We start from the raw sequence: 20,722 nt of genomic DNA, 5'->3' as shown, positions 1-20,722 counted from the left end.
GCTGCGCCACCGTGCCGCACAATTGTTCTAGAGTTCTACCTAGAACTCTGCCCGTGTCATGCTCGCCCTTTCAGGGGTGGTAAGTGCAATTGGACTCACCTGACCTTTCCATCTCCGGCTATAAAAGTAGTACAAGCCAACGGTCTCTTAACATTGAACCTCTCCTTTGCTTGTCTGGCAGGAAGCTCAGCGTGACCTTGCACCTCATTATGCAACTTCTCTGTCCTATGTTTCTGCACACTTTCCTCAGTTGAATAAAGTTTCCCCATGCCATTTACCTTGTTATATTTGCACTGCATTTCACTGTGCTTGGTGCTATCCCACACGCATCACACTGTCCAGGGCTTCCCCAATACCTGGTCAGATCTGCCAAGGTTCCCTCTGGTCTTCCGGTGGATCAGCCTGTAAATGGACTGATCCCAGCTATAGTCTAAACCCAGGCCTCTGCTTAATAGAGTCTTGGCCTTGAGACAAATGTGCTGCACTAATGTCAGACAGTCAAACCTGTGCTGTTATAGGAGCAGAATTAGGCCATTTGACCCATCACGTCTACTACACCATTCAATCGTAGATGATCTATCTCTCCCTCTCAACTCCATTCTCCTGCCTTCTACCCATAACCCCCGACACCTTACTAGTCAGGAATCTGTCAATCTCGACCATAAAAATATCCATTGACGGCCTCCACAGCCGCCTGCAGCAATGAACTTCACAGATTCACCACCTTCTGACCAAAGAAATTCCTTCTCATCTCCTTTCTAAAAGTATGTCCTTTTATTCTGAGGCTATGGCCTCCCAATAGTGGAAACATCCTCTCCACATCCAGTCCATCCAGGCCTTTCACTATTCGGTAAGTTTCAATGAGGTCCTCCCTCATCCTTCCAAAACTCCAGCGAGTACAGGCCCAGTGCCGCCAAATGCTCATCATATGTTAACCCAAGTGAAGGGAGGAGGTGGGGATGGAAGGTAGGCAATGGAGGCCTCTCTGGATGACCATGGAGGCCCCTCCGGATGATCTCTGACCATCAGAGATGGTTAGACCCTGGCCTTTTGGAAGGGTATGAGCTGGAGGGTTCCTGACAGAGAATGGAACAGTGCAGAGCTAGTGTGGGCCGAAAAGCCGAAAGGTAAGTAATCTATTCCGAAGCAGCGTAATGCCTTGTAGATCTAGCTAATCCAAGAGTCACAGCTCCCAGGCATGTGATCTCCGCCCCCTCCAACACTCCAAAATTCCTACTAACCCTTACTAATACTAATTCTTACAAATTCCTGATTAGAACGGGTGTCAAGGGTTGTGGGGAGAAGGCAGGAAAATTGGATTAGGAGGCAGAGATCAGCCATGATTGACTGGCGGAGTAGACTCGATGGGCCGAATGGCCTGTAACTTGTGAAAATGTTCAGTGCATTAGCAATGGCATTACCCCATGTCTGGCAGGCACAAAGGTTTGCCCAGCACACCAAAGCGAGTTACACCATGAAATGCCCGTCTGAATTTCCAGCATGGTGCAAAATGACACATAAATGATTAATTACACATTTCACTTCAAAAAATGGAACTGATTTTTAATTGCTTAATGTTTAAGAAAACATTGACTGCACCTCCAAGGAGCAACAACAACAATTACTCAGCCCACACTGAGTCACTGATGGAAACCAATTGAAAAGAAAATTGGGTGTAGAGTATAATTTCAGACCAATTTAACATCACCAGTTTTACAATATTATCCAAATTTAAACTCCCACATGTGTCCTCCTTTGGTTTTCGAATGATGCACTTGCATGTTAGCAATGGAATGAATAGGTCTTGGGTTAGTCTCAAATGCGGAGAGGGAGCAGAGGGTTTGCTGCACTGAGAGAACATTTTTCCACCTCCCACAACATCCGAGTTCGATTGCCCAAATGTAAAATTTGGGTAATGTCTAATGAAGCCAAAAATGGAAGAGCTTTGTTCTTGGCCTTAAGCCCACTGGTTTATAATTATCCAAAAGTACGCAGACTTTTATTTCAATATAAGGTCAGATATTCCTCCTTCCCATGCTCTTCCCTCCCTAACACTCAGCAGCCCCCTGATCTCCTGCCTTGGGCCATTTAAATAACTCAGAGGCCCTGGAATTAGAATAGGTTCAAGCAAAATTTCACATAGAATATGGAGAAATGCAACTGACACATTGTTGGCACCCAAGGTTGAGGTGATGGGGACCTTGTCTTCGGGGTGGGCAGTGGGAGATAGTTACCAATTTACTTGGAATCACATTATAGTCAGGAAATTACATAAACAGGAAAGGCTTAGATGTGCCGGAAGGAACTGGAGGTGCTGGTTTAAATCGAAGGTAGACACAAAATGCTGGAGTAACTCAGCGGGACAGGCAGCATCTCTGGGGAGAAGGAATGGGCGACATTTTGGGTCGAGACCCTTCTTAGGTCTGAAACATCACCCATTCTTTCTCTCCAGAGATGCTGCCTGAGTTACTCCAGCATTTTGGGCCTAAATAAGATTTAGATGGATACAGGTTAAACAGACAAATTGGAGACTAAAAGACACAAAGTGCTAGAATAACTCAGCTCGTCAGGCAGCATCAATGGAGAACATCGTCAGGTGTCGGGACCCATCAGACTCCCTCCGAGTCCACAGTACCTGCTCCGTGTCTCCCTCCACTCCTCTGCCCTCCACAGGGCCTAGTCCTTATCTCTGATAACTTCAGTCCTTATCACTGTTCTTTTTACCCCCCACCCCCCTTGCCGACCTCCCGCTTTCCAATGCAGAAAAGTCAGTCCTTGGCAGAGACCTACCTTTGTACCCCTACACCTTCACGAGTTTAGTTTAGTTTGGAGATATAACGAGCAAACAGGCCCTACGACCCACCGAGTCTGCACCAACCAACGATCACCCACACACTAGTCCTAGTTTTGCCTCCGACACACTCGGGGCAATTTACAGAAGCCAAGTAACCTACAAACCTGTACGTCTTTGGAATGTGGGAGGAGACCGGAGCGCCGGGGAAAAACGCATCACAGAGGGAACGTACAAATTCCGTCCAGCCCATACCCGTAGTCAGGATCAAACTCGGGTCGCTGGCGCTGTAAGGCAGCAACTCCACCACTGCGCCACTGTTTCGCCCATGTACCACTGTGCTTCCCATCAGGTCTGAGCCGGTCAATCTGAAAAAGTGTCATGACCCGAAAAATCCCTTATCCAGGATCTCCAGAGATTCTGCCGGACCTGCTGAGTTACTCCAGCACTTTGTGGAAGGGCCTGTTGCCATGCTGCATGACTCTATGAGTACACTTGGAACCACATCGAGGCTTCTATGTCCAACCAGTAGTGTGGCAATACCAAATAATGGCTCTGGTCCTAAACTCTCCCACTATTGGAAACCTCTCCACATCGACTCTATCCAGGCCGTTCATTATTTGTTAGGTTTCAATGAGAACTCCCTCATCCTTCCAGCGAGCACAGGCCCAGAGCTATCTAACGCTCCTCAGATGTTTGGCTCATATCCTTGAAAACCTTTCCTATCCATGCATCTGTCCATGTCGTTTAAATGTTGTTATTGCACATGCCTCAATAACTTCCTTTGGCAACTTATTCTATATGCCCTGTGTGAAAATGTTGCCTCTCGGGTTCTTATTAAACCTTTCCCCTCTCACCTTAAACCTATGCCCTCTAGTTCTTAATCCCTGTGAAAAAGACTCTATGGTTAATCCTATCTAGGCCTTCATGATTTTGTTCACCTCTATAAGATCACCCCTCATCCTCTTGTGATCCAAGGAATAAAGTCCGAGCCTGCCCAACCTCTCCTTTTAACCCAGGCCCTCGATTCCTGCAACATCCTCATAAATCTACTCTGCTCTCTTTCCCGCAACTGGAATTTTGTTTCCTGTACGCAATCTTGCGCAACCTTGCACAGTGCAGGGGAACAGATGAATTCAGCAATGATCTAGGCTTGTAGCCCTATTCCTGCAGGGTTGCCTACGCTGTCTTCCATGCATGCACTACAATCAGAGTGAGAGTTTCAATAAAAATAAATTGTCTGCAAGAAAGCAATTGAAAGTGATTTTTCAATAAACTATTTGTAGCAAATTTGTGAGGATTTTTGTTTTACAACATTCCAGTTAAAATTCATTATTCTCAACCCGAGCAGTACATCCATTCCTCTCTTTAAAACTGTAGAAGGGCCTTGGCCCGAAACATCACCCATTCCTTCTCTCCAGAGATGCTGCCTGTCCCAACTGAGTTACTGCAGCTTTTTGTGTCTATCCTCTCTTTAAAACGTTGGCTTGAACCAGAGCTGTGGTAGCTTGGGCACCTTATGAAGAAATGACCAAGGAGCCATCCTTCTGCCTGGGAATAGATTGTGGGTATTAGGGGGTTGCATCAATGGACTGGCACTGACAGCTGACCACAGTCCCAGAGGAACAGCCCCATACTCTCCAGAGGAATTGGGCGTTTTTTTAATCTGATGGGGAAAGAGCAGGAGAGTGGGAATAATTACATTGTTTCTGTGAGGAGTTAGCACGTGCACAATGGGCCAAATGGCCTCCTTCAATACTGTACAATTCAATGATTTAAAGCCCTGTCCCACGGTACAAGTTCATTCCAAGAGCTCTCCCGAGTTAAAAAAAAAAATCTAACTCATGATAAGCACGGAGAATGAACGTAGCGGGTACGTCGGAGCTCGGGGACGTCTCTTAACGCTAACGGCAGGTACTCGGGAAGACTCGCTAACGGCAGGTAAGCACGGGAAGACTCGTGAAGATTTTCAACATGATGAAAAATGTCCACGAGAGCCCCGAGTACCGACGAGTGGCCATTACCGTAAATCTCCGAGTTCGAATCAGGGCAAACTCGGGAGAACTCTTGGAATGAACTCGTACCGTGGGACAGGGCTTTGAGTCAAGAGGTGTCTCTTTTAAATCAAGTCAAAAACATAGGCAGCTTTAAAATTTGGCTTTGGCTGGGATCTTCATACTAAACTTACTTAATGATACAAAGTTAGAGATTTTACCATACTATAAGAGTCAAAGAAGATTGCTACTGACCAGAAAAACTCTAGTGGTTTCTATCTGACAAGTTTCACTAAAATTACCTTGTAGACTGTTGTGGAGGGAGCCGAATTTAGAAATGCATACGCTAGGAATCAACTTAATGCCATCAAACCTGCAGAATTCAAAATTAAACAAAGGCAGGAACTGACTTGAACAGAAGCACATTCACACTTGCGAGTCTTTATTTTCCAAGGAACATGTAGCCTGATTTTCCCAGAAGCAAAAAAAAAATCTGATCTCCTCAACTGCAAAGCCCCTGATCTACAAGATTCTAGACTCAGCGTCGCTCTCCCTATTTCACCTTTCTTACGAAGTAAAGAACAGCAACATGCCTGAACGGATTATAAAGTGCACTTAACCAGAAAAATAACCTCAAATAAAAATGAGTGAAGTCAGACCTTCCAGCAAAGAGTTTGTTCAGGGCCTCACAGGAGCCATGGCCCATCATCAACGTTCAAATGCGCAATCCATAAACTTTGGGAACTGCTCATCTATCAGCTTGCTGCCATGCTGTAGGTTTATTATTCTTAAAACCCGATTCCAGCTCGCTCAGGCACACACATCCAACTGTTCACACTATTGTTAGAGATTTCCCCTCCCACAGGACTAACCCCAGCTGCATTCCTCCCTTGTGCATATCACCACAGCTTCATCATCTGATTTCATTCTCAATGAGGCAATTGGTATTAATCCAAAGATAGGCACAAAATGCTGGAGTAACTCGGTATGTTTAACACTAACAGAGCGGTGCAGAGTTAATGCCGCAGACTTTGTTGGCCAAGTACTCCATTGGCCAAAGATAGACACAAAATGCTGGGGTAACTCAGCGGGTCAGGCAGCATCTCTGGTGAAAAGGAAATGGTTGACATTTCGGGTCAAGACCTTTCTTCAGACTAGCCAAGTCATTCACAGTATCAGCTTTTATGTGCTGTGTACATTACGAGCATAACACCACTCTATCTTTAGTTTGGATGTTGGCTCCAAGTCCACAATAACCTTTACTGTTTCTCTGGAAGCCTGAATTGTTTTATTCCAAAATGGAATGGATGAAAAGCCCTTGGAAGTTGACCTCCCACTCTTTTCTGTCGAGTTGCCTGGTAATCTTTGTGGGCGCTTTGTTTCCACTGTGGTCTCCTCATCAGGGCAATTATATCACGTAATGTGTACTGATCTCTATGCAATCGCACTCAATTGCAATAAGAAACCGCTGAACAAATTTAAGCCAGGCATTACTATAGACCTGGGGCAAGAAAATTGTCCGCTCCTGTACGAAGATCCAATGATGAGAAGAGCCTAACATTGTCCTTTGGAAGGAGAAATATTACTATGAACAGTGGCGGACTGGGTCTAAAAATATTGGTTGCCAGGAGACAAAGGGGGCCCACTTCATCAGGGGCCCACTTGATATAGGGAGCCCACTGCATATCCATGTGCCTACCTAAAGGCTTTTTAAACATCACTATCATATCTGTCTCCACCATCGCCGGTAGCAGCATGTTCCAGGCACCCACCACTATCTGTGTAAAAAATATGCCCCCGCACATTTTCTTTAAACTTTGTTCCTCTCGCTTTAAAGCTATGTCCATTAGTAGAGGTAATAACCTAATAACAACCCTGTCATCTCCATGAAATTAAGAGATGGAAAAAATCCTTAGCTAGTTATGAATTCTTGAAGAGGCTCAATAAACTATTTTCTCAAATATAAATTAAAAATTGTGAACAGAGAAAGATACGCTTATTCGTGCTTTCAATGGAAAGGAATACTCCGAGTCTTTCCCCCCCATAGGGTGACACAGTGGCTCACCAGTTCGTTACAGCTTCACTACTCTAGGGATCAGGGTTCAACTTTGACCTCGGCTGCTATCTGTGTGGAGTTTGCACACCCTTAATGTGATTGCAAAATTTTATTCTTGGTGCTCTGGTTTATTTCCACATCCTGGCAAATTAATTAGTGATTTTAGATTACACTTTACTGTAGGATGGAACTGACTCTCAGTCTGCTGAAGGGTCGCGACCCGAAACGTCACCTATTCCGTTTCCCCAGAGATGCTGTCTGACCCGTTGAGTTACTGCAGCTTTTTGTGTACACCTTACTGTAGGTTGGTGGCAAAAAGAATCAAAATGGAGTTGGACGCCATCCTAGAGCCATGAGCCCCGCGTGAGAGAATAAATTGCAGTACATGAGAATCATGGGACTCGCGGGATTGTGTCTCACGAAGCTGGCAAGGTCCTCAAGCTTACAATGTCAAGTTACAAATATAACAAGCTGAATGGCCGTCATCATATAGACAACTGAAAGTATTTCTTTCCTCAAAAAGATTATTAAAAAAAACAATTAAAATTTAGGCAATGGAGGTAAAGATGGGAAATTATTGATGGCTGAGAGAGTGACCAGTCGCCAGTGAATGTTGCAACCTCTGGTGAGATACTAGTTGTGACATTACTAATCCTGGGTCTCTACTTAATCAATCCTTCTGAACAATGGCGCAGAGGAACATGCAAAAGGAACAATTAGAAAGTGCGACAGAATTGTTGCCTTGAGCGGATGTAAAATCTTGCAGCAAACAGGACAAGTCACCGGACGTTTGATAAGTATGGATGAACAGTTTGAAACTGCTAATTACATATCAAAAGTGGTAAATTTGTAGCACAAAGCTGAAATGGCAGGCAGCTCACCTTGTGCTGGCTGAGATTCTTCCAAGTAAGTGGTGTTGGTTTTTTCAGGATCATCGTTAGCCCTAGGAGATGAGATTTCAGAGATGTCAGAACTTCTGGGAGAAACAGAGACACTTTGAAAGTCACACTTTGAAAGCTAATATTATTCCCTCCTTACAAGGATAGTTCAAGATCTTTGCATGGGATATATTGTTAATCCCCATTTTATAAACTCTATCTTTTCTAGTTTAGAAAATAACTCTAAACTAAACTAAACCAAACGAGTCTAACAAAGCACAGCTTAATATCCTGCAGCTCATCGGCTGGATATATTTAAAATAAATAAATAGTGAAGGCTGCATTCATGCCAAGTTCCTTTTGTCTGGGATAATGTCCAACAAAAACATCCTGATATCAACATATACCTACTTTTGAAGAAGCAGCCACCATTATTAGCAGCAATCATCCTGAGACAGCGTGGTGAGCCGTACACCATTTTATGCCCCATAAACACTGGTAAATTTACCCGAGTTTAATGTTAATCATCGGTATACTTAAGTCCATTGATTCCATCTACACTTCATGCTGCCTTGGCAAGGCCACCAGCGTAATCAAGGACGAGTCTCATCCTGGTCACTCCACTTCTCCCCTCTCCCATCAGGCGAGAGGTATTGAAGAGTCACAACACATACCATCCAGATTCAGGGACTGTTTCTTCCCCACTGTTATCAGGCAACTGAACCATCTTACCAACACAGAGAGAGCGGTCCCAAGCGACTATCTACCTCAGTGAAGACCCTCGGACTATCTTTAATCAGACTTTACTGGGCTTTATTTTGCATTAAATGTTCTTCCCTTTATCATGTACCTGGACACTGTGGATGGCTCGATTGTAATCATGTATAGGGCGGCACAGTGGCTTAGCGGTAGAGCTGCTGCCTCTCCGCGCCAGAGACCCGGATTCAATCCTGACTACTGGTGGAGTTTGTACGCTCTCCCTGTGGCTGCGTGGGTTGTGCGGACTCAGTGGGCCAAAGGGCGCTGTATGTCTAAAGTCTAGTCTTTCCGCTGACTGGATAGCACACAACAAAAAGCTTTTCACTGTACCTCGGTACATGTGACAATAAACTAAACTGAACTAAACTCAAGCCTCCAATTTATTGTAATCATTGTTGAGATTTTGCTTAAGGTGAAAAGGTATTAAACTGGTCGACAGAGGAGGGAATTTCTGCTCTGGTCATGAACTTAACGTGCTGGCGCATCCACCATTTGGACAGCTCTCTCCCTAAACTGAGCTCGTGAGGTCAATACAGCGGATGTATTGGGGGTGAGTACTTTAGCACACATTTAGCACTGTTCACCTTGGGTACATTTCTGCTCCTCAGTTCATTGTCAGACCCCTTTCCCCGGCAGATGGATGGTCCCTTTGGAGCTATACTGATGTAAACAGCATGCCATTTTTATTGCTACTTGCTGCAGAATGATCTATTACAATATGATAGCATGTCAGACCAATTCCCTTTTCTATTTAAATGATCAAATAACATGTAATCTATTTCAATAGCTTCAAATCAATCTTTCACATCATTTGATGATATCACAACAACAAAAAATCCATATTGCCAATTGTCTTGCTGCAAAAATGTTTTTTTTATTTTTTATTTGCTTTGTTACATTGATTTGATTGCAATATGACAACAGTGCACTTTTAAGTTTTATTATTGGCCCAAATTCTATCGCTAAGCTCAAATTGTCGCAAGCTTTTGACACCTTGATGCATCCCATTGATGGAGGCACTGCCAACATCTGATGCAAACACAGGAACACACCTGATCCAATGCATGGGTCCCGCTACATTCAGGCCCAAATGAAAATGGTGATGAAAATGACGGATGACAGAGTGGAGACCCAGAGTCTCGTTAGACCAAGCTGAAGAGCTCTCTACAATATTAAGAATTATTCTGTGTCAGTACAATGAGGACTGCATCCTGTTTCTACTGGCACTGAACTCATCCAAGAACACAAGTGCAAAGTGCAGCATCAAAGATGTTGTTGCTAATGATTTATCTCCCTAGGCGGTTTGACAGTAAGATTTTGTTTTTGTAAACACACAATAAATATTTGTGTTGCATACGCAGACCACATCTTGCTGTGGATATTACATTGTTGGCTCCTCCAATTTAATTAAAGCATGTATCAGTTTTTAAGAGCATCAGTTTGGGTATAAGGGTAATCTTTTACCAGTTTGTCCATGAGCACATAACCAGACTATCATATCATCCCATCCCATTAAACACACGAGTGTTTAATGGGTACTGATAACGGAATAGGTACTGATAACGGAAAAAAATTGAATTCTTACTCACTGCAGCTTAACAGACCCATGACTGCAATAACACACAGATAAATATACAATAATCAATAATACAATCAATTCATAACCCTAATAATAGGTAACTATAATAGTGCAAAACCAAAGTCTGTAGTGCAACCAAACACACTGTTCATAGAGATCATAGTTGTTGATGTTGGAGTTATGCGGTGTCCAAGAGCTGGATGGTTGTTGAGAAGAAACAGTTCTTGAACATAGTCATGGTTTTCAAGCTCATGTACCTTCCTCCTGACAGTAGGAACAAAATGAGCGCCTAGTCAGCGTGTGTGGGTCCTTGATGATATTGCCTGTCTTTATGAGGTTGTGTCTCCTGTTGATCCCTATGATGGAGGGGAGTTCACTACCTGTGATGGACCGAGCACTGTCAAACACATGAGTGGAATATCACAAACTATGGTATCACAACATCAACAACTATGGATTTAGGAGATTGAGGGGGGATCTTATAGAAACTTACAAAATTCTTAAGGGGTTGGACAGGCTAGATGCAGGAAGATTGTTCCCGATGTTGGGGAAGTCCAGGACAAGGGGTCACTGTTTAAGGATAAGGGGGAAATCTTTTAGGACCGAGATGAGAAAAACATTTTTCACACAGAGAGTGGTGAATATCTGGAATTCTCTGCCACAGAAGGTAGTTGAGGCCAGTTCATTGGCTATATTTAAGAGGGAGTTAGATGTGGCCCTTGTGGCTAAAGGGATCAGGGGGTATGGAGAGAAGGCAGGTACAGGATACTGAGTTGGATGATCAGCCATGATCATATTGAATGGCGGTGCAGGCTCGAAGAGCCGAATGACCTACTCCTGCACCTATTTTCTATGTTTCTATGAGTATGGGTAGAATAGTTGCTCAGATATGCTGTACATTCAGTAAGCTAGCAATAAACCCAGGTTTGGAGAATGGAGGTCACAGTGAACCATTTCATCCGCATGTGAAGGAACCTCCATGACTAGTTTATTTGACAACTGTTCCTGGCTATTCCAGAAAATAATCCTACCAAAATCATAATGCAAGTTTATGAACGGTGTGACTCAATTAAATATTGCAAATGATTAAATTGGGCTGCTTGGTGGCGCAATGGTAGAGTTGCTGTCTTAGAGCTAGAGACCCGGGGTCAATCCTGATTGCAGGTGCTGTCTGTAGGTGGGAGGAAACTGTACGGGTTTTTACGTTCTCCCTGTGACTGCGTGGGTTTTCTCTGGGTGCTCTGGCTTCCTCCCGCATTTCAAAGACTTGCAAGTTTGTAGGTTAATTAGCTTCGGTAAAATTGCCCATAGTGTGTAGGATAGTGCAAGTGTACGGGGATCGCTGGTTAGTGCAGACTCTGTTTACCATAGGGCCTGTTTCCGCACTTTTATCGTGGAAGATTAACTGGAGGGTGATGTGAAACTGGGATCAGTCTGGTTGTGCAAGACTATCCAACACCAGTCGCACTCTGTGCAGCACCATGCACCTGTTCATCAACATGCTTGTAAGATCCAGCCAGCACTAACGGTGATGCTAAGTTAATTAATACCCCAGAGACCCAGAGCTCTATGGAGGTAACACGGTAACCTATACTATATAAAGGTATTTCTTAAAGGGGAAAGAGAAATAGATGTAAGATCAAAAGAAGACACAAAGTGCTGGAGTCGTACAGCGGGTCATAAGGGATAGGAGTAGAATTAGGCCATTTGGCCCATGAAGTCTACGCCACCATTCAATCATGGGTGATCTATCTCACCCTCCTAACCCCATTCTCCTGCATCCTCCCTATAACCTCTGACACCTGTACTAATCAAGAAAGTATCTATCTCTGTCTTAAAAATATCCACTGACTTCGCTTCCACAACCTTCTGTGGCAAAGAATTCCACAGATTCACCACCCTCTGACTAAAGACATTTTGCATATTTGTCCTCAAAGAATGTCCTTTAATTCTGAGGCTATGACCTCTGGTCCTAGACTCTCCCACTAGTGGAAACATCCTCTCCACACCCACTATATCCAAGCCTATCCAAGGGTCATGCAGCATCTCTAGAGAACATTGACAGGTGACCTTTCAGGTTGGGATCTTCCAGTCTGAAGAAGGATCCCGACTCAAAGCATTACCGATCCATGTTCTCTAGAGATGCTGCCTGACTCGCTGAATTACTGCACCACGATGTGTTTTTTATAAATCAGCATCTGTAGTTCCTTGATTCTAGGTGTAAGAGCAAATGTTGGTTTCATGGTACAACACATGGGAAGACAGACTCAACTATTCTGACAATGGCTGGAGGCATTGGTTCAGGAGTTGGAGGGAACAGGGGACCTCTAGGTAATTTTGATGCAAGCTGTAAGGGCAGGAGCGGAGTGCACAGAGTACCCACAGTGCCAATAAACAGTATTCAATGCCTGTCTTTAGTTATCAGCGTATGCCAATCTACCGCTCATTTGGAAAAGGGCTAATTTCTCTCTCTCTCTCTCTCTCTCTCTCTCTTGTATACCCACAAATTCAAATATACATAGGTAAATGTTTATTAATGTTTTTGCAGACTTTATTGGATGCTTAGATTTACATGCAGCCGTAAAGGAACAATATTCAAAGCTTTTGAGTTTGAACCATCAGTCGGCCAAATATGCTTTCAATTCCTTGTCCTGATTAGCTTTAGCTTTCTCATCCATTGTCCAACGTAATGCTAAATAACAGGAGCTTAGAGTGCGCACTGCACAATAGAGTGACGATACCTTTTGTGGAATGGCAACGTTTTTTTATGACGTTAGCAAGGGTGATGTTATCCAAGCCTGGCTGCATTGTTTGCTTCAAGGCTCAACCTCAATACAGGACCTCCTGAGTCGGGGGGATAACCAGCAGGTCAACATGGGGGAAATCTGCAAAAGGCAAGTCCACAATCTTTTGTGTGTCGACGGCTCGACAAGTGACAGCTACTTCCGGCTGTACATTGTGTGGCTTTATTGTCATTCACCTGTCCTCACACTAGATGTCAGTATTGCTGGCATGCACTCTCACTTGTATAAAGTCAGTCAAACCTGCAACATTATGGCATTAAAGCTAAAAATAGCTGTAGTTTGAGCTTATTGCCCTGAAACTGTGGAGCTCAAAGTTAGAAGCACAAAATCAACTTGCAACATAATGGACAAAGCACTTATAACACATGGGAGTAGCACAGTAGCTCAGCGACAGAGTTGCTGTCTTACAGTGCCAAAGCTCCGGGTACTGTCCCGACTACAGGTGCTGTCTGTATGGGGTTTGTACGTTCTCCCCGTGACCGCGCGGGTTTTCTCCGGGTGCCTCCCACATTCCAAACACGTACAGGTTTGTCCAAGAAATTCTTATGGGCAGAATGCACCTTGCTTTTCGTAATAGCAAAAACTCCATTCAAAAATCAATGACAAATAGCTAAGGAGTCAATGGCATGACAGCTAAAATTTGTAGATCAAATCAGAATGTAAAATCTGTATCTCTAAACCAAACTAAACATTAGATTAGTACCTGTACTCCTTTACATTACTGATGATGTCACAATAGTTTTGTATTGCTAACGCTGCAAGGTCAAACTGCTAAAGTTAAACACCTTGAGGGTGTGGGAGGGGCCAACGATGTGGGGAAAGAGTATTTCAGATATTCCTTGGAAGGGAAGAAAGTTAAAGGTTGCATCTCAAAGGCCTTAAGAGGAAATTCACAATGAGTGAACATACCACACAGAGATATCAGAGACACAATGAACTGCAGATGCTGAAATATGGTGTGAAACACAGAGTGCTGAAGGAATTCAATGGGTCAGGCAGCATCTGTGGAAGGAATGGACAGATGACATTTTGGGTCTTGGCCCGTCTACAAACTGATTGTAGTAACGGGAAGAAAGTTGGAAAAGAGGTGGTGGAGGTGGCTCAAAAACTGACAAGTGAAAGGTGGATATAGGTGAAGGGAATTTGATTGGCATATTGGGTGGACAGAGGTTTGGGACGTAAAGGAGATACTGTCAGATAAGAAGAATGAAATGCAAAGCCAGACGGAGGGATACAGGTGGAAGGAGAAAGGGAGGGGTGAGGGAAGAGGGGTGCGATACTGGGGGTAATGGATGTGCACCTTGGTACAGGAGATATCAGATTGTCCTCTGGTCAACTCTTAGCTAAATGGCAGCCAATTAAGTGAGCAATCGGATGTCTAGTGGCTTCCACAACAATCTCTTCCGTCAACATATTCACTGCCTTCAGGAAAGGAATAGAGGTTGAAACGTAGGAACATTGAAAAATAGGTGCAGGAGTAGGCCATTCGGCCCTTCAAGCCAGCACCGCCATTCAATATGATCTTGGATGATCATCTAAAATCAGTACCTTATTCCTGCTTTTTCCCCATATCCCTTGATTCCTTTAGCCCTAAGAACTAAACCTAACTCCCTCTTGAAAACCAGGAACTGCAGATGCTAGTTTAGAAAAGCTCAAAGTTCTGGAGGAACTCAATGGGTCAGACAGCATCTCTGGAGAACATGGGCAGTTGATGCTTCAGGTGTCGGGACCCTTCTTTCACGAAGGGAGGTTATGGGAAAGAAAACTAAAATTTAAAAAAGGGCAAAAGTAATTGAGAAACAAAAGTGTGATAGTTGAGTAACCATTAGGGCATTATCACAGCTAATTATAAAATAGAAAATGTACACTGCTGGTCCACTGAGTTAGCCGATGAATTTTACAGCCCCAAAAAACTAGTTTTGAGGAGATATTCATATGAAACATGGATTGAGGTACCTCCAATAAGTTTTCCAATAATTTGGTCGAGTCCTCTTTGATACCTACGTAACATTCTCGGCACAAGGAAATATTCAAAAGTAAGAATTAAAAGCATTTAACGCCACATTGACGTAAAATTCAAATAGGATAACGGAACAAGGTTTGTAATGGAGTTGGCAGTATCGATCTGTGTTGTGCCTTCCTACTTGAGAAGGAGTACCATCTGTTAAAGCAAGATGTGCTGCTCCCTGTATAATAAACAGTTCAGTGTGCGGAGGAAAGAAGACGTTAATGATTGTAATCAGCCTGCTCTGCTGGTGAGGCAATCGAAATTGATTATGCTGGCTGGCTCTATTTTCAATCAACCCGTATGGGGGTGATTGTATGAAGTGCTGATGGTTCTTCTAGATCTATATCAGCAGGACAAGTTTTACAGAAGACATTAATCAGACTCGGTGCCTACGCAACTGGTGAATCACAGCCTGCGGAGAGGAGTGCATTCCCCAGTGGACCGCTTCCAGTCATCATACTTCACATGACATCACTGCGCTGGTGCGTAGCGTGGAGCCACCCCCACAGATTTTTCTCAATTTGGGAAAGTTAAATCGACTGAAAATCACCAGGGGACACAAGGAACTGCAGATGCTGGTTTACATCAACAAAAAAGGACACAAACTGCCGGGGTAACTCAGCGGGGTCAGGCAGCATCTCTGGCAAACATGGATTAACAAAAAAGACACAAAGTGCTGGAGTAACTCAGGGGGTCAGGCAACATCTCTGGAGAACATGGATTTTAACAAAGTGCTGGAGTAACTCAGTGTTTCTCTGAAGAAGGGTCCAACCTAAAATGTCGCCCATCCATGTTCTCCAGATATGTTGCCTGACCCGCAGAGTTACTCCAGCACTTTGTGTTTTTTAATGAAAACAACTGTAATCTTAATTAAAACAGGAGCCAAACAATGCCTGACCCGCGGAGTTACTCCACCACTTTGTGTTTTTTTTTAACTGAAAACACAATGTCCTAACTTAACAGAAGCCCCAAAATGGCCTTGATAGCATGATGTCTCAATGGGATGATCACTGCTCATCAAGTTTACAAGCATCATTCATCTAGGCCTGTAATCCTTGATGAGGCTCATTTCTTTTGTTTATTCTGCATGATTACAGCAAGTGATTTGTGTCAGCTATGTGCGGAGCAGGTACCACTTTCACTGCCTCTGGGACTGCACAATTGCATGGTTCTTGCGCAGATGATCTTGCTAAATGCAATAAATGTTGACATTTCTAGGACATGTCACATGGTGTTGCCTGGCACATCAGTATCTTGTTCTGAAGACAATTCATTTATTCTTTGGTGTGCCTCTAGAATGTACTTGTGACAGAAATATAGAGATCAACTGACTAAAGAGTTTGAAAAATGTATTTAAAACTAAGGTCATGACCAGCAGGTGCGTGCGTAGGAATTTAATGTTGAATGTGATTGTGAGGGCACTGCCCTTATATAGTTAATGAAGCCCTCAGTCATGCTGGTTCCCATTCCCCAAGTTATTGGAGGAACAGCACCTCATATTTCACTTGGGCAGCTTACAACCCAGCGGTATGAATATTGATTTCTCTCAATTCAAGTAAACCTTGCATCCCCTCTCTCTCCATCCATCCGCCAGCTAAGTCGTACTAGCTTCAAAGTCGTCTTGTTGAGTCTCATTGTCTGTAACTCGTTTTCACCTAACCCACAGCTCACAATAGCCTGTTTCCTTTATCATTGATACTTTTCTTGCATATCTTTCATTAATTTGTTTTTAAATCTCTCTATATCACCGTCCATATCTCTCGTTTCCCTTTCCCCGACGCTCACTCTGAAAAAGGGTCTCGACCCGAAACGTCACCCATTCCTTTTCTCCAGAGATGCTGTCTGACCCGCTAAGTTACTCCAGCTTTTTGTGTCTGTCTTCGGTTTAAACCAGCATTTGCAGTTCCTTCCAGCACACAAGGTCCACAATACTGGTATATCACTTGCTTTGTTCTTTTGTTACTCAGCCTGAAGAATAGAGAGAAACTATTTCCTCTTGTGGATTGGAAAATACAAGTGGTGGTAGCTTTAAAATCAATGCACCATACGTGTGTTTATAAAATCATGTATCTGAACACGAATATGAATGGGAATTAAACATGACTGCTTTGGGAAGGACACGTTATATATATTATACGTAGACTTGTCTGCATGCAAGTGATTAGCATGTTATTGTTCTTGTTCTCCTACACTCCAAAGACGTACAGGTTTGTAGGTTAATTGGCTTGGCAAAATTGTAAATTGTCCGTAGTGTGTGTAGGATAGTGTTAGTACATGGGGATCGCTAGTCGGCGCAGACACGGTAGGCCTAAGGGCCTGTTTTCCGCACTGTATTTAAACAAAACTAAACTAAACCTCGTCAATAGCACTGATAAGTGATCATTGACTCTGGGGTTATTCCGTTTCCCTTTCTCCTCACATGCTGCCTGGCTCACTGGGTATTTCCAGCATCTCCTGCTTTTAATCTCAGACTTCCAACATCCACAGTACTTTGCTTTAGAACAACATCGGGGAAGTTATTCAATACAGACACATCGCAAGAGTGGGAAATAACACAACAGAGGCATCCTTCTGAGCTTTAGGCAGAAGCATTTACTTCACATTAATTGAGGAGGTGTTCCCAATACAGCAACATGCCCATATATGTAATAAATCTAATACCCCCACAAGTTCACAGGGTGGTTTGTTCACACTCAGCTGCAACAAGAGTTTGGATAATGATAAAAATCAGCACCTCGGCAGTGCAAGTAGAAAATAAACAGGGAGTGGGTGGTGTAATGGGAAATGTTGTATTCAGTATCTGACATCACAAGTAGGTTTAGTTTAGTGTTTAGAGATACAGAGCGGATACAGGACATTCGGCCCAACGAGGTCACATTGACCAGCGATCCCCGCACACTAACACTATTCTACACACTCTAGGGACAATTTAAAATTATACCAAGCCAATTAACCTACAAACCTGCATGTCTTTGGAGTGTGGAAGGAAACCGGAGATCCCGGTGAAAACCCACGTTGGTCACGGGGAGAACGTACAAACTCCATACCCGACAGCACCCGTAGTCAGGATCGAACCTGTGAGACTGGTGCTATGAAGCAGCAACTCAACCGCTGCACCACCTTGCTGGTCTCTTTGAAGGAAAAGCATTAAATTTCTTGAAAACGGTAACAAAATCGCTGATGCTTATTGTTGTAGCATCAGTAGTTGCAACAACTCACTAGGTGACCAGATTACCACGCCTACACTCTCCACCTTATAATAGGACCTGATGTATTGTTGATCTAGATGAAGAACTGCACTCCGCCAGCTCTGGCCCTGAATGTAATCACGACAGAAGGTCTTTTGGGTTCACGTCCACTCCAGATGCTCGAGTACAGTAACCCAGGCTGACTTAAGATGTAAAGGTGAGACTTGGGAAGGAACTCAGGGGCAACTTTTCAACTCACAGCTTAGTCAGTGTCTGGAATAAGCTGCCAGAGGAAGATAAAGAAGGGGATAAAATTACAATTTTTAAAAAGACATTTGGGCATATAAGGTCATAAGTGATTGGAGTAGAATTAGGCCATTTGGCCCATCAAGTCTCCTCGGCCATTCAATCATGGCTGATCTATCTCTACCAACCCCATTCTCTTGCCCTCTCCCCATAACCTCTGACACATGTACTAATCAAAAATCTATTTATCTCTTCCTTAAAAATATCCAGTGACTTGGTATTTTTAGCCTTCTGTGGCAAAGAATTCCACACATTCACCACCCTCTGACTAAATAAATTTATCCTCATCTCCTTCCTATAAGAACATCCTTTAATTCTGAGCCTAGGATCTCTAGTCCTAGACTCTCCCATTAGTGGAAACATCCTCTCCACATCCACTCTATCCAAGCCTTTCACTATTCTGTATGTTTCAATGAGGTCCCCCCTCATTCTTCTAAACGCCAGCGCGTACAGGCCCAGTGTCGACAAATGTTCATCACAGGTTAACCTACTCATTCCTGGGATCATTCTTGTAAACCTCCTCTGGACCCTCTCCAGAGCCAGCACATCCTTCCTCAGATATGGTGCCCAAAATTGCTCACAATATTCCAAATGCGGCCTGACCAGCACCTTATTGAACCTCAGCATTTACAACCCTGTTTTTGTATACAAGCCCGCTTGAACTAAATGCTAACATTGAGTTTGCTTTCTTTACTACCAATTCGATTTATGATCAACTTTTTGGGAATCCTGCACCAGCACTCCCAAGCCCCTTTGCACCTCTGGATTTCTGGATTCTATCCCCATTTAGAAAATAGTCTACACCTTTATTCCTACTACTAAAATGCATGACTCCACACTTTGCTACACTATATTCCATCTGCCACTTCTCTGCCCACTCTCCCAACCTGTCCAAGTCCTTTCACAGAGTCCCTGCTTTCTCTACACTACCTGCCCTTCTACTTATTTTTGTATAATCTCCAAACTTGGCCACAAAGCCTTTAATCCCCTTGTCTAAATCATCAATATACAATGTGAAGAGTAGCTGCCCCAGCACTGACCCCTGCGGAACTCCGCTGATCACTGGCAGCCAACCTGAAAAAGCCCCCATTATTGCCTCCCCTCTTTGTCTTCTGCCATCCAGTCACTGCTATATATATGGATGGATATATGGCCCGTATATATGGCCCATACATATGAATAGGAAGGGTTTGGAGGGCTATGGGCCAACACCTATCTTGCCAACACCTTAACTCTGCAATTCCATCCCCACACTTTGCCTCTGTACTTTTCTTTGTTCCTTTACGATCCTTTTTGATAATTTATCATCTGTCCGAAACATCAGTTGTCTCTCCCAATACCTCCTTTTGTAGTATGGCGTGAACTGAATTTTGATAATAATAATAATAATGGATGGGATTTATATAGCGCCTTTCTAATACTCAAGGCGCTTTACATCGCATTATTCATTCACTCCTCAGTCACACTCGGTGGTGGTAAGCTACTTCTGTAGCCACAGCTGCCCTGGGGCAGACTGACGGAAGCGCGGCTGCCAATCTGCGCCTACGGCCCCTCCGACCACCACCAATCACTCACACACAGGCAAAGGTGGGTGAAGTGTCTTGCCCAAGGACACAACGACAGTATGCACTCCAAGCGGGATTCGAACCGGCTACCTTCCGGTTGCCAGCCGAACACTTAGCCCATTGTGCCATCTGTCGTCCCCAATGTGATAATGTGATATAAGTGCTATACAAATGCAATATGTTGGTGTCGTTGCTTGCTGCACTGCTGCACTGTAGCACTGAACCACCAAAATGCACAAGCTTTTGTTTCCATGCTCTCCAGTCAAAGAAAAAAACTGTACATGAATGCAATCAAGCCGTCCTCAGTGCACAGATAAAGGGTAAACGTGACATTTAGTGCAAAGATATAACATTGAAGTGTGGTAAATGCAATGATGCGTGTTCTCACAATGAACGCTCATAGTCATTCTCACACGGTAGAGGATTCTAAAATTGAAGGGCATAGACTTTAGGTGAAAAGGAGAGACTTGGGACGGACCCCAGGGGCAAACTTTTCATTCGGTGTCATCCATGTCCAGAATAAGCTGCTAGAGGAAGCTAAAAAAAAGGGGATACAATTACAACTTTTTAAATACATTTGGACAAATATATGGATAGGAAGGGTTGAGAGCGCTTTGGGCCAAATGGGATGAGCCCAGTACGGCAATGTGGTCAACATTATCAAGGTGGATCGAAGGGCCTGTTTCCATGCTATATAGGTCTATGAGTCTATGACTCAGTTTACTGTGGTGTTAACATTTATTTATTATGGAAATGATCGCAGTACTGAACTTCAGGGATTGTGACATTCGACA

General features: G+C 43.7%; 1 protein-coding gene across 1 annotated transcript in view; it reads right to left on the bottom strand.

Annotated features, from left to right (window-relative positions):
• LOC116989717 (CACN subunit beta associated regulatory protein) overlaps window positions 1-20,722 on the bottom strand; it is a 126,060-nt gene that overhangs the window by 52,455 nt on the left and 52,883 nt on the right. The window contains exon 4 of the mRNA XM_033047313.1: window positions 7,723-7,784. Coding sequence (XP_032903204.1) covers window positions 7,723-7,784 — 62 coding nt within the window. The remainder of the gene's footprint in view (window positions 1-7,722; window positions 7,785-20,722) is intronic.

Source organism: Amblyraja radiata, chromosome 29 (genome assembly GCF_010909765.2).
Source record: "Amblyraja radiata isolate CabotCenter1 chromosome 29, sAmbRad1.1.pri, whole genome shotgun sequence".
Classification (NCBI taxonomy): domain Eukaryota; kingdom Metazoa; phylum Chordata; class Chondrichthyes; order Rajiformes; family Rajidae; genus Amblyraja; species Amblyraja radiata.
This window is presented reverse-complemented; position numbering and strand designations above follow the sequence as displayed.